This window comes from Meriones unguiculatus, chromosome 1 (assembly GCF_030254825.1).
Source record: "Meriones unguiculatus strain TT.TT164.6M chromosome 1, Bangor_MerUng_6.1, whole genome shotgun sequence".
Taxonomy (NCBI): domain Eukaryota; kingdom Metazoa; phylum Chordata; class Mammalia; order Rodentia; family Muridae; genus Meriones; species Meriones unguiculatus.
In genome coordinates this window covers 34,491,672-34,506,442 of record NC_083349.1, presented here as the reverse complement: position 1 = coordinate 34,506,442, position 14,771 = coordinate 34,491,672, and the positions used below count along the sequence as shown (strand labels likewise).

The window sequence follows — 14,771 nt, the reverse complement described above, 5'->3', positions numbered from 1 at the left end:
CCTCTCTCCCACCTACTCCTTCCTCTCCATTGTTTAACATTGTGGCTGGTTGTTTTATTTTGGCATGTTTACACAAAGTTGAGACAGGTGATGCTGAGAATAAGTATCACAATGCAATGTCTGGATTGAAACCAGAGAGTGGAGGAAAGAAATCAGCATTTGAATGAACAAGGGTAAGGTGTAGACATTCCAAAAGAACATTATACCAACAACTTATGCTCGATTTTATGTCCTCCTAAATCTTTAATGACTCCCTTTGGCTTGACAGATTTGCTCATAGCAGACATCTCATTATCTGTCTATACTTTCTATCAAAACTCCCTTTTCATTTCCTCACATTCAGATTGAAGCTCCTGATTCATTCATGCCAATCATTTGCCCTCCTCAGTATGTCTTACTCGTCCCAACCTCAAGCCCTTGACCTCCCTCCCTTCTTCTCAAATTGTCTCTATTTTCCTTTTATCCACTTAAACATATCCATCCTTTCAGGCCTATGTTAACCATACTGAAGTTCAAAAAGCAAGTAACATTAATGAATTCATCCCAAAGAACACAAAACTGTCCAGTTATAATCTTTGCCTCCGATAATGAGCCCGAAGCTAAGCAAGAAATCGCCCTTTGTTTGGGGAGGAATACAATCAAGACCAGCTGCTCTGGGCTACACTTGAGTTTTGAATACGTGGTGTCTTACGTTTTAGATTATTAAGTAGAGCTGATTCTGAGTGTTTGGTGAAGGAGAGACACACCCTGGAAAATGACCCGGAAGTAAATAGTTATGAGTCCCATGAGTAAGTTATCTAAGACGGCAAGATCACCCCAAAGTAAACCCTTATTTAGCATTTCCCCTGGAAGCCACTGCATCTTCTTAAACTAATTATATCACCTTCCCTTTGGAACAAATATGTGACTTCCTATATTATGTAGTTCTGGGCTTTCAGGGTCCAGCCCATGGCTTTCATCTGCATTGAGTCAGCATGGTGGGCTGAAGAAGCCTTCTGTTTTCTGGAAACTTGGTTCCTTGATCCCTCCCTGAGGCAGAGCTGGTGAGTCAGGTCCTCCTCCCCTGCCCTAATCCCTCTGGCTGCTGTCTGACCTGCTCTGACTCCTCTTTGCTTTCAAGACTGCTCTAGATATTCATCTTAACCAGATTTTACATGGTGTGATTTGCCTGGGGCCTCCACCTCTCCTGGAGAGACCCAAGCCTTTGCTCTGTTCACTACCATGAGCCAAAATGTGCAGGGGCAGGCTTGAGAAAAGCTGCCTGTGGGCTGGGAGAATTTGAATGTCTCTGGCTTGTATAACTGTCTGGTGTAATTTAAGTGGTAATTTTCTAAAGACGAATTTGTAAAAGATCAACATTTACTATGGAATAAAAACAACAACTTCCTACAGTAGCAAAAATGGAAGAAGTACAAACTGGCTAAACAAGGGGGAGAAACAGGAGAAAGCTTTGGCTGTTTTGCTGGGGATTATAAATCCAGGCACTGGGTAAAAAGATAAAGGACACTTTGGTGTCAATCAAACATGCCAGTGTTGTTTAGTTATGAAAAATAAATAATAAGCTGATAATAAAAGTTTGAGTCCATTCTCTAAGTGGTCCCTGAAGACTTTTCTAGGTATTTTGTTTATATTTACCCATGTACTTCTAAGTCAACAATAGCAGAAGAAACATTCTTGTTTCTAGGCAGGGAAATGAACAGCAAAGTACAGAGTTGAAACAGTGGTCTTCTTTTGAGAAGTTAAAGAAAGATGAATTGTTCAAAACCACCAGACAATGATGAAGCTAGCTGTAGGATCATCAAGGGATTGCCAGCACATGCAAGGCTCTGGGCTTGGTCCCCAGAAAATAAAAAAATAAAAAATAAACAATAACAAGAGTAGGACAGGAGTGCTAAAACCTGAGTGCCTATAGAGACCATTTCCCTCTCATGTTGCTTTTCTAAGAGCTCTCACTGTGCTCCCTGGGAAAGCAAGAGCTAACACTGATATGAGCACTTGCTAGAGTTCTATATATTTCAAAGCATTTTTCAAAAGACAGTCTCATGTAGCACAGGCTAGCTACATGACTTTGAACTCCCGATCCTCCTGCCTCTACCTCCCCAGGGCTAGGATGACTGGCTAATATCAAAGCCTGAATTTCACACCTGCTGGGCCAGCATCTACCAACTGGAAAATATCACTAGCCTTTAAAGCACATTCCAAGTCAGAAATTTATTTACTCTGACCTCTTTACAAAGCACCTGTGATTATTTCTATCTTACAAAAAAAAAGTGTCTAGGGCACAGAGAGGTTCTATAACACCAACCAAAGTCACATAACTTGGCAAGGAAGAATTGGATCTCCAACTAGGACATCTCACTCTACGTTCAAGTATTTAATCTGACCCTACCTTTGGGGGCAGGCAATTATTCACTGAGAGGGCAGAGTACCACTCAAAGTCAGCAAAGCACACAGTGCAAATGAGCAGAAAATTGAAGAGAAGAAATAGACAGCCTCCTGATGCTAGGACCACACAGATTCTAGTGCTAGTTATTGGCTCCTGACAGTCTCAAGCTGTGATCAAATTCTAACTATGCAGAAGGACAGGACACCGGTAGGCACTGAAACAGCTGGGATACATGACACATAAAACCCAGAATACATACAGTCCTACATATATAAAGTGGCCCATGACTCATAAGTCGTCTATAGAGGGACCGAGCCTCCTAGATGGTAGCCTCATATCACAGAGCTGCCTCCATTTCTGAGAGACTTTGACCTCAGCCTCCTGAGAAGACCACGCCCACAGTTCCGTAATTTTCCACAGCAAAATTTAAGACAAGCTGATTCCACTCTGATACAGAGAGGCTGTCTCCAAGGGCAGTTAACAAAATAAATAATAAATAAAATAACTCGAGTAGGCTGCATCTTGCAGCTCTGTTGCTCTGAGAGGTCTCTGTCTTTAGCCCACAGGGTCGTTCATTTTCACTACCTCATTGCCACCCACGTATGTAGCCAATATATTCTCCAATTCTTCTTGGGAATGGCAGAGAAAGAAAATTCCAATTCGGAATGCAGTCTGCCAGGGTTTGAAGAATGTTCGGAGAATTAGCTCCTGAGGACCGAGTTCCTAACTCAGGCTGATGACGCTGTGAGTTAGCGCTAGCCCCGTCGTTAGCAGAAACATAATGGTGGGACATAATTAGAGTATCTGGTAATCATAGCATCGTGCCATGCACCATAAAAGGTGCTTGTGGTCTGCTTTCCCGGTTGATCCCCACCACACAGGACGAGAGGTTATTTATCCACATTTCACAGAAGAGGAATGTCAAGGAAATATGTGCTTGATTAATTGGGGACAGCTGGAAAAGAGACTCAAAAACCAAGCCCAGGTCGGGTGACTCCAGGTTTTCCTCATTTGCAGAGCGTGACGCCTCCTGTTCTGCTGACACACCACACTGAGCCATCTTCAGTTTTCTATTTACACTCTCAGGCTGTTCGGAAAAGCACAGGGTGGTCACTCCCAACGGAACATATGACAACCTGACAAACGATCTTTCCCCAGTCACCACTCGGGGTTCCAGGCTCCTCACAAATCTGTCACTAGATAAGCCAGGAGATCTCTGAAGACCAGCACCCATGCCTGTGGTGATGCTGACACTGACCCAGTTAAAGGCTAAGTTGTCTACCGCCAGAGCTGGCCAGGGGCCATAATCGACTGGGCTGTCGATTCTGCTTCTCCCAGAATTTCTTTTTCCTCTTAATGAGAGAGCTGCCTGAGATACTGGTGCACATGGGGACCAGGGGGTGAGAAGCTATAGGAGTGTTGGGGAGGAAAGGGAAAGCCAGCACTTTGCATTGAGGAAGAGAAGGGGCAATTTGAAGATGCTCCCTTCCACGGCCCAGGGGAATGGAGCAGCTGTCCTAGCTTAGGACCATGAGATGACAGCAGGTTGGAAGGGTCTTTGAATTGCTGGGGAAATGAAAGTGGAGGACAACAGATTATCTGTAGAGCAGAACTTGAGCCACAGCAGGGAACACTTTGTTCTTAGTCCACTCTGTAGAAAGGAATTTCAGCTTTAACGATCTGTAGCCTGGCTCCCTGGTGGGGATCAGAAGTGTTTGGTAGGCTCCAAGGACTATGCTCCTAATCATGTCATCTGCCATCGTCTCTCTAAACAGGAAGGGAATGGTTTGGCCCTTAGACCTGATGGCAGGTGCTCCCCTGAGGTTACACATACTCATATTCAACAGGACGCCCTGCCTCTTGCTGCCTTGCATCTTCCATGAGAAGCTTTCACCTCCTTGGCCTCAACCTTTGCTAGCCATTCACTTCTTCAGTGTTTCCCATGTCATCAGTGACCTATGTCCCACAGTTGTGTAGGCTTTCAGAAAGGTAAAAAAAGAAAAAAAAAAAAAGAAACCTCAGTTGATCAAATTATAGTCCTTTATTTCTGTTACGCCGTATCAACACCCAAACAGCCCATTGGTGTGTATGCATCAGATACTGTAGCCTTCCCACTCTGGGACCAGGCCTTTTCAGCCACAGAGAGAACAAACCTTTGAGACTGAAAATCCCCATTGCATCGAGAGAATGAGTATGCCTTGAGAACCTGTAAAGACTCTAGTATCACTTACAGCATTAGGAAGACAGCCCACTCAATAGAGTTAAAAACTTTTTGCATGCCTGTCTGAAATGGCTCCCTCAGGCTCATGTGTTTGAACACTCAGCCTCTAGCTGTTTTAGGTAGGTGTGCTGTTTGGGTAGGCTAAAGAATCTTTTGGAGGTGGGTTACCAGGGTGGGTCACTATCCCTCATTGCTTCCAGAGCTTACTCTGTTTTCTGGGCTGACAATATATAAGAAGCTGCTGCCTCATGCCCCCACCACTCTGATGGACTGTAATCTCTGAAACCCAAACCAAAACAATTCCCTTCTTTAAAGAAAAAAAGAAAGAAACGGTGCACACCAAAGATGGATGATAGACAGATGTCCACAACATTCTCCTCATCCAGGGGACATGACAAGGTTTGCAAATTCAGTGTGTTTAGTTGCAAGTAACAATTACCTTCATGCCTTTTTATCCCCTTAGGTCTGGATTCACTTCACTGCTCCCCCCCCCCCCAATTGACAGAAGTTGAACACATTAATAGGATACAGGGGCCAGGAAGATGGCTCAGTGGGTAAAGGCACTTGCCACCACCAAACCTGACAACCTGAGTTCAATCCCTAGAACCTACATGGTAGGAGGAAATAATCAATTACCTCAGTTACACAATTCCAGTTACACATACACATACACACACACACACACACAAATAAATAACATATTTGCTTCTCATTTTAAAAAAACAACACAATGCATTGAAATAGTATACACTGTGGAATGGTTGAGTTATTAACATATGTGAGGCCTTCTGTACTTGCTTTCTGGTGAGAACACTTACAAAGTACTCCCTGGGGCTTTCAAATATCCAGTGCAGCACTGTTAACCAAAGTCCGAATGCTGTACAGTAAAGCTCACGAATTCATTCCCCTGATCAACTGATCAGCCTCTCCCATCTTCCCTTTCTTCAGCTCCTGGCAAACCACATTCCACTCTGCCTCTGAGTTCCATTTAGTGTGCATTTAGTGCTCTGCCACCAAGTTTCCCCGTCTGTGCCTGTTCAGTCGTAACGTCATCACCCTAGGACATAGCTCACTCCCGCAGAGGCAGCACCAAATCCCGCTTAGTTAAGGAGATGGTAAACAAGAACCTGTGACGATCAGAGAGATGGTATTCTGGCTGTAAGCTATTTCCAAAGCACTAAATTTATGGTTTTTTTAGACAGCATTTAAGCAGCATCGGCACGAAAACTCCCGTCCATGCTGGGAATGTAGGTCAGTGTGCTCTGGTGCTGGCCAGACAGCAGGAGTACCTGGGCTCAGTCTCCGGCACTCCAAAAAAAGAAAAGGAGAGAATGAAAATTCTTTTCCTAGAGATCTGATAAATTTGCTTCATTAATTAAAAATGGTATTTTGAATTTCACTTAAGAGCTTAGTGCCTCGTAGGTGGAATGAACTGCTTAAGGAACTCAATTGATTTGATTCACAAAATGTCCTTTTAATACACAGGGTCCATTTTATCAAAGAAAATACACTTGGAAGGCACATTTGGCCACTGGGAAAATCCAGTTGGTGGAGCATGCCTGTTCTGTGTCCATTCATTTCCACAGTGACCTCCCTTTTGATACTGCTGTTACCTCACCAAGGGGTTTAAGTAAGGCGTGCTCTCCTTTCTTTCTATAAACAGCAAAACTACTTGGAACACTGAAAGAGCAATTGAATCCACCACAGGGGCACACTGTAAAAAGATCAGGGGCTGGGCTCGGAGTTCCTGGGCCACAGCCCAACTGTCACTTGCCTAGTTGAATTAATTTATGCAAAATGTTTCATCCCTCTGAGCCTCAGTTTCTCACTCACAAAAGAGGTTTCTGTCTGGACGAAAAACTACATAGTGCAGCGCTTGTAACCTGGAAAGTGTCAATGAATAGAAGCTTGTGTGCTTGCAGCATCCCCTCTGTACTCAGGTGTGGTGGCCAGCACTACACTTTGGGTACCTTCTCTGCATGTCTCACTGTGGTCAAGGGCGCAAACAAGGGTGGCAAGTAGAAGGGTCACCTCCTCATTCTGCCCTTTGATGGATATATAAGCTGAAGGGAGCTAAACATTTTGCATGCGGATTGGATCTAAAATTTATGATCCATCCAGTTTGCAGGAGTGCCAAACCCGAGAGTGCCAGGATGGCCTACCACGTGTGCACACGCAGCACTCAGATCAGTGCCCAGGCCTGAGAATGAGAGAGCCAAAGGACCTGGAAACACAAGCCTTGTCAACCCCAGAATCCCATGGAGGGGAACTTACCAAAGGAAGTGTTGAGGGAATGGGTTCCAGGAGCAGTGTGTCTTCAGCCCCAGCAGATGACCAGGGAGCACTGCCAGGCTAGGGAAGTGGGTGACTCTCCTAGCTGTTCATTTTGCCTTTTGTGGATCCTGAAGAAGGGAGAAATACACAGGGTCACCTCCCCCAGATGTCTTCCTTCAGACGGGTTTTATCTGTGCCTCCATTTCCTACCACCGGCACTGTTCTCAAGCCTGTTGACATATATGCAAGCTAAGCTGATCAATGCTTTGTATCCATCCCCCAAAGGCCTGAAGGCATTTTATTGTTGTTACCATCAAGTATTGGTCTTATTGTGAACAAACTTAGGGAACAGAGTTTTGTTTTTTTTAAATTGTAGTAAATATATATATGATGTAAAAATTGTCATTTTAGCCATTTTCGGAGTTCAGTTTCGTTGCTGCATTGTGCACTCATTCACATCATTGCACGGGTGCTCACTCACGTTGTCGAATGGCATCACTAGCGTCCACCTCTCCCATCATCCTCCCCCACCACCCCTGGAAATCACCATCCCACTTTACCCTTATGACTTTTCCGACTCTGGGGGTCCTCATCGACCATTTGTCCTTTTTGTGATAGGCCTGTTTCACTTGCTATAATAGTCTCAAAGTTCACTGCTACTGGAGACCTTGTCCAAATCTCCCCCTTTGAGGCTGAGCGACGGCAGAGACTTTAAGCTAAAGGTGTTTCGGTCGCAGTTGATGGGCTCATCTATACAGCTCTGCTATAAAAACATCAGCCTAACGAGGCTTTAAAAACTGACTTATTTCATTAGCATATAATTAGTTGAAAGTGTTGCCAGGCATTTATTGTAGCCGGTATAAAATGATAAATGCATAGTTCTTTTTCATGGAAATTGTCTTCACACAATGGCATTTTAGGTTGGAGGCGATGTATTGGCTTCCTTGCAAAGAGATAGTATTATTTTATTAGCACTCGGGATTGTGGAATTGTTCAATAAAGTCACACGATTCCTGGCACCTGGGTGATAAGGCACAGAAGTAGGCTTTACACAGAAAGCTTCAAATAGTCGATAGCCAGGCTGCTCAATGAAACAACCAGCAGTACCAAGCAGCTGGATTCTCAGTACCTATTACCCCTCTCCCACTTGATAGCTACTTTGATGAAGTATTTTAAACTCACTTCATGATCTATTACCAAAGTATTTATTCCCTTAATGGGAGATATAGATATGTAAATCCTACAATAGGCTTTGTTTGAACCAATAAAGACAGTGCTTCTACAGAACAAAGCTCTTGATATGTGTAAGGTGCTACATGCCTAAAATCCTGAACTTAGGAGACAAAGGTAAGAGGATCAGGAGTTCAGGATCACACTCAGCTACATGGTGAGTTTAAGGCCAATCTGGATTACATGAGACCCTGTAAATATTTAAAGAATTAAGAAGTGAGGGGAAAAGGAAAGGAGAGAGAGAGAGAGAGAGAGAGAGAGAGAGAGAGAGAGAGCTCACTGTCTGATCACATGTATTTGAAGTCTATTATTATGTCTTGGATTGTGTTGTATAACTGGGGATGATTTGATGCATGTTCACCTTTTCTGGATGACCTCATATGAATTTCTTTATAATCCAAGTTTATTAATAACGTTTGATAATGTTATCAAGGATGGAAGGAACATAGCAAGTCACTTGGTTATACACTTATCAATCTATAAGCATTCATTTTTAAGCTGGGTCTTCAGCTTTCAAGGCATCGTTCCTCCCTATGTGATCCTACTTCCTCAGGGACTTTTACACCCCTGTAAAATGGGATGAGAAGGGAAATAATAGGAAAATAATGATCTGTACATAATACAAATAAATGAAGATGCCAGGGAGAGGAGCTTGTAGGCTAGGTGAACAAAAAGCTGGCTCCTGACAGCTAGGCTAAATGTAACTTCTTCTAAGAATTTTGTATATCACGCCTGTCATAAACATTCAACTTTATTGTGCAATGAAGACAGATGACAAGAATTTGCTGTTGCAACAACACCCCTCCCCCCACCAAAAGAGTAACTTCCTTATGTCCTTGGAATCTGACTTCCTCAGCTCCAAATGCGCAGGCGAAGGAAGACTTGTGCCTGTGTGCAAGGACTGAAGGCAGTTGTTTATGTGACTAATTGGACATCCACATAAATATGGGAATTGGGGCAGGTCCCTCTATTGTCATCTGTTGTAAAGCCAGTGCTTACTCTACACTGAAGAGGCGTGCAGACTGGAGAGGGATGAACCATTTAGCTGTCCTTTGATGACTCTCTTACATAAGCTTCAAGGTCACAAAATGTTCTCCATTTTGTTTCTAAGTAACAAGAAGAAAATAAACAGGCTGGAGGAGTCACTTACCAGGAGGAGAAGGGGCTTGGAGATTCTAGTTTAAGGGAGACTCTTAGTTGGTGCTGTAACATGGAGACATACAGAAGAGATTAAAGATCGAGGGATTGGCCAGAAGCATCCCAAGGCATGCAGATGAAGAGAATTGAATAGAGAGTCGACTGTGAACAGGAGGAAAGACACGCCTTTCTTGAAGACAGGTGCTGAGGGCAGTCAAGGAGCTTGGAGGGAGTTTAGGCACTGAGGAAAAGAAAGCTGAGAGAACTCAGATATCTCATCCTCAAGTTAGGAGATGTCTCCTTCTGAGGAGTATGAGGAGAACTTAGGTTTGGAGAAAGTTTGTCCCAGGCCAAGTAGAAAATGCAAGGGAGTGAGATTGTGTAAAAGCTTGTACTTACTTCTTGGTGGTTCTCAAAGGGTTGCAACCTTTTAGAGGTTGAACTACCCTTTCACAGGGGTCATCTAAGAACATCAGAAAACACATATGTTTACATTATGATTCATAACAGTAGCAAAATAACAATTACAAAGTTGAAACAAAAATAATTTTTCGGTTGGGGGGGTCACCACACTAAAGGGATGAAGCATTAGGAAGGTTGAGAACTACTGGCTTAGATCATCTTTTCAAAATCCTGGAGCTAGGGAATGCTCGGGGGTCATCAGATCTAAGTTGTTATTTTGTGAGGGCTGAATGGAACCATTATGCTTGAGCAGATCAAGAAAACAGATGTACAAAATACTGGCGTAAATGAGTTAGAACTTAGAGTTTTCCACATTGGCATGGTGGTATACTCTTGTAACACTGGTACTCAGGAAGCTGAGGTAAGAGGATGGCAAGTTCCAGGGCAGCCTGGCCTGCACAACAAGATCAAGGGCAGCCTAAGCTGTTTGGTGGGACATTGTTTGCACATAAGCAATAGCAACAAAATGCATAAAATGAGTGAATGAATAAATGCTCCAAAGGAACACCTTAAGAACCCCTGCTTGATCTAGTCATACTTCATCTGCAATTATGAAGACTTTTAGCATACCTCTGGCATAACTCTCACAATCACAAAGCAGCTTTTGACCAGGCAGAGTGAGGTATTATTAGACAAAAGCCTTATCCTAGCATTGATCTGCTTTCTGGAATGTCCTACCTGTGGCCAGCCGGCTGTATATGGCCCAGGATAGCTATGAATTTGGCCCAACATAGTTTTAGATAGCAATATTATATCATGCTGTCAAAAGGTTGAACACCTCTGTTAGGAAATGGAGGTTAAAGGGGATGAATAGTCATTTTTTTTTTGTGAGCATAGGTCTCTCTTGCCAAGCAAAGAATCACAGTTGCGTCATTAGAGTTATGTAGTAGAGTCCTGGGTCACACTGTACTTTGGTAAGCCACTCAGAGATGTTTGTCTCCTTCCCAACATGTCTATTTCCCCTTCTCTTAACCAACTTAATAGACTCTACGTGAAAGGCATCTGTACATGAAAGGCTTTTTTTTTTTCCTATGGAAGAGCAAACTCTAGCAAGCTCTTCATTACCTTCAGTATGGTTTAGTTCTAACAGATGAATGTATTCTGTATACAAGGCCTACCTTCCCTAACTGTAGCTCAGTAATGTGGGGAAGACAGAGGATGGCATGTTCCAACCTCATCCCTCTGAATACAACTACAATAAAGCCAGCAGTAATCTCAGAGGATCAACGAGGTGGCTTGGCTAAGCCATGAGTGGGTCGTCCTACCTCACCAGTCCTGGCCGTTTTCACATTGACAAGCTTCAGATGATTAACCAGCTGTCAAATTTGGGAATGGTGAAAGCTGTGTGGTTCTTTCAGAATCTGAACATTTTATTCTGAGTATTATCAGTTTTCAAACAATGACAACAAAATGATGCATTTTGGATTTGGTTAAAGAAACCTCTGAGATTGTTGTGGGTTTGTTGTTGTTAGTGGTAGTGTTTGGTTTGGTTTGTTTATAGGGACAAAAGGAAAGAATGTGGTGTAGGAGGAGGGCTGTCCTGCCTTTGATGCCTTTTGGGAGGTTGTTCTCTCTCTACCCCATTCTTGTGGTGGTGATTCCCCATGTTCAAGAGAAATTTGTGAAGCTGCACTGAGTTCTGTGGCAAGACAGGATAAACCGTCCAGCTGAATTAAAATGCCCTTCTGTCTCTTCACTGGTAACCTTCTGGGATAGCATCTAGCTCACATCTGCCAAATTTCAGTCAAAACTCTATCCTATTCCTTCCTTTAAACTACAATCCTTCCCCTTAATGCGTGTGGCCGCGGCCTGGCCACTGCTTGGCTTGAAGCATGGCATTTGCCTTGTGATGTTTCCATTGCTCAAGTAGTCAGCCAGAGCTCTGGCTGCTCCCTGACTGCCACCCCAGGCAGGCTCGCCATGTGGAGTAAAGTAAACAGAGATTTTATTCCACAGGAGAATATGTTGACGAGCAAGGCCACTGCCAAGCCTGCGAAGCCTCATGTGCCAAGTGCAGGGGACCAACTCAGGAAGACTGTACCAGCTGCCCCACGACAAGGTGAGTGACTTCTTAGTAATTCCTAAGATGGCGTGTAGAGAGGATTGCTGACTACCTCAGTGTCACCTAACGGGCCTGCTGGACACACGACCCAAACTCTTTCCCATGACACAGATATTCCCTATGGCCTGGCTACAACTCACCTCAGTAGCATCGTCTCCCATTAGGTACAATACCCTTGGCAAAGACTGATTTCCTAAATGCTGGATGAGCTATCTTATTAATGAAAATGGTACCTTTGATTTCACTTTTGACCAGTACAACTCCATATTCTATACATTTATCGTTCAAACAGCATTTCTGTTTTCTGATACATATATGTGTATGTATATTCATCTCTATAATCAGTTCAAGGAAAAACTATTGTATAAAGGCATTTCTGACCACTTCTCGGTAGAATTAACCTCCCCTCCTTAAAAAAATACATTTGCTCCCATGCTCCTATTTCATAAAGTTCCCTGCACTCTGTCCAAAGTTTGGAGGGAGGGCAGGTGGGATTGGGAGGGGATGAGGAAAGGGCTACAGCTGGGATACAAAGTGAATAAATTGAAATAAATAAAAATAAATAAATAAAAAGAAAAAAAAAGAAAATTTCCTAGTCTAAAAGACAAAAAAGTACATTTGTTAATTCATTATTTATTTATGTGTGGCCTATATACAAACATACACGTGGGCTACAGTGCTTGTGCAGCTATCACAGGACAAATTATGGGAGCCTAACATGTGACTCCTGGAGATCCAACTCAAGTCATCAAAGCCTAATCCTTTATGACCTTCTGCTCTACAGACATGCCTATCAGAGCACATGCAGCCTTCAGAGGCATCTGGAAGGGGTCTGTTTACAAATGCATGTCTCCATTAGAGAGTGAGCTTCTTGAGATCACACATTTGCATCTCGTTCCCTAGTACAGCGCAAGGAGAACTGGAGATATCAATGCATGTCAAAAGAAAATAGCAAGCCATGGAATGAGAGACACTGCTAATCTAATGAACATCTCCGATAAAGAGAACTGAGCAGCTGATATATTTTTATTCAATATTCCTCTGATGTAGCACTTAATACTTGGGAGCTTCTGGGTGTTTGAATGAATGACCTCATCCCTGCTCAGCTAAATGTGTAAGAAGCCGAGTCTCTCTAGACAAGCTGGATGAGGATGCTGACACAGAAGGGGTGCTCCACAATCCTACTGAGACACCCCCGCCGCACAGGCGTCATTCTGTCCCCATTATTCCTCAGGACTGTGACAGCCCTGTGAGCAGGAGCTGTGATGTGTTTATTTCCTTATTCTCCACAGTGATCAGCAGGTAGCAACAGTTTTATAACCATTTGCTTGTGGCATCGTGTGTCAGCATGGTCGTGGGATTGACTGTCAGAAGAAGAAGGCAAATAATAAAGAGCAAAACCAAAAGGAAGGATGGAAGGAGAGAAGGAAGCTGAAGGGAGGCAAAGAAAGAGGAAAAACCAGAAACCCCAAGAGTTTTCAGTGCTAACTATGACACTGCTTCTTTTTTTATTAAGATTTTTAATTTATTGTTCCACTGATTTTTATAATATATTGTCCATATTCCAGTCTCATCATTATCCTAATATGATTCACAGAATTTTTTCCAGAATCTCATTCTCATGTTTTTTTTTTCATTTGTAACATTTCCTTTGCCTTTTTTGTTCGTTTTACCTTCCCTGACTGTGATAGTTTTGAAGATTGAATAGGCCTGTTGTTCTCAAGTTTCAATACAGTTATGTCTTGTTTTAAATTGTTTCTTTCTTTTAAAAAAATAATTCTTTTAAAATCTCATATACTGCAGTTTAATCATATTCATTCCATCCTCTAACTCCTCCCAGACCCACCCCTCAAGTGTGACTTTTTTTTTCTACCCATCCAGTCCAATTAGTGATGCTCATATATCTTGGATGTGTGGCCTTCTGCTGGAGTGTGGCCAACTTGCCAAGGGCTACGTTCTTAAGAAAAAAAAATGGCTTCCTCTCCCAGCAGCTATCAGTTGCCAATAGCTCCCCAGTTGGAGGTGGGACTTCCTGTTGACCTCCCCTATCCACGCTGAGATATCTGTTTTACTTAAGCTTGCACAGGGGCTCATACATGCTGTCACAATCGCTTTGAGTTTATATCTTCCCTGCTGTATATGAAGGCCCTTGTGCCTTATGGTTATCCCCTACCTCTGGCTCTTTAGAATCTCTGTGCCACCCCTTCTGCAATGATGTCGAGCCTTGGGAAGAGGGGTTGTGACATCACTGTCCCCCGCAGGGCTGAGAATTCTGCACTCTCTTAATCTCTGTACCTTGGCTGGTTGAGGGTTTCTGTGTTAATTGCCACCTACTGCATACAGAAGCTTGTCTGATGACAGTCAATAGATGAGTTAATCTATGGGTATAATGATAAGTCATTAGGAATTGGCTTAATGAAATGTTTTTTTAGCAGAATGTTAGTGTTAGTTTCTTTCCTGGTGCCTATGACCTGTCTAGCCATAGATTCTTGGCCTGATAATAGTGTCATGGATGAGTTTCATGTTGTTGTGCTAGAATTAAGTCCAACCAGAAAGTGGTTGGTTAGTTCCATGCCACTATTGTACCAGTGGGCTTGTCTTGTCAGGCCAGATGTTACCGTAGCTTGCAGGATCAGGGCTGGGTAAGACTGACAATTACTTTTCTCCTTTGGTAATGTATATAGCATATCCCAAAACTACGAACACTATCCAGTAAAGGTGGAGCATCCGAGTACCAGCTGAATTTCTCCATGTTTTATGTTTTCCTATGTGTCTAATATACTTTATACACGTATCTATACTTACATCTATATAGTAGGCAGCTTCCACAGTAATGGGTGTGTTTTCTTATGGCTTTTTCAAAAGTTCAATGGTATTATTTACTTAACCACCCCTATATTCCCTCCTCTACCCTAGCCTCCCATTAACCACTCAAAAATTTAATCTCTTCTGTTCTATTAATCTTTTTTGAGCCTATATACCATTTATTTCTATCTTCC

General features: G+C 43.0%; 1 protein-coding gene across 2 annotated transcripts in view; it reads left to right on the top strand.

Moving 5' to 3' along the window:
* Pcsk5 (proprotein convertase subtilisin/kexin type 5) overlaps positions 1-14,771 on the top strand; it is a 424,706-nt gene that overhangs the window by 304,090 nt on the left and 105,845 nt on the right. For both annotated transcript variants that reach the window (XM_060387271.1, XM_060387268.1), the window contains exon 21: positions 11,667-11,769. In XM_060387271.1, the coding sequence (XP_060243254.1) occupies positions 11,667-11,769 (103 nt within the window). The remainder of the gene's footprint in view (positions 1-11,666; positions 11,770-14,771) is intronic.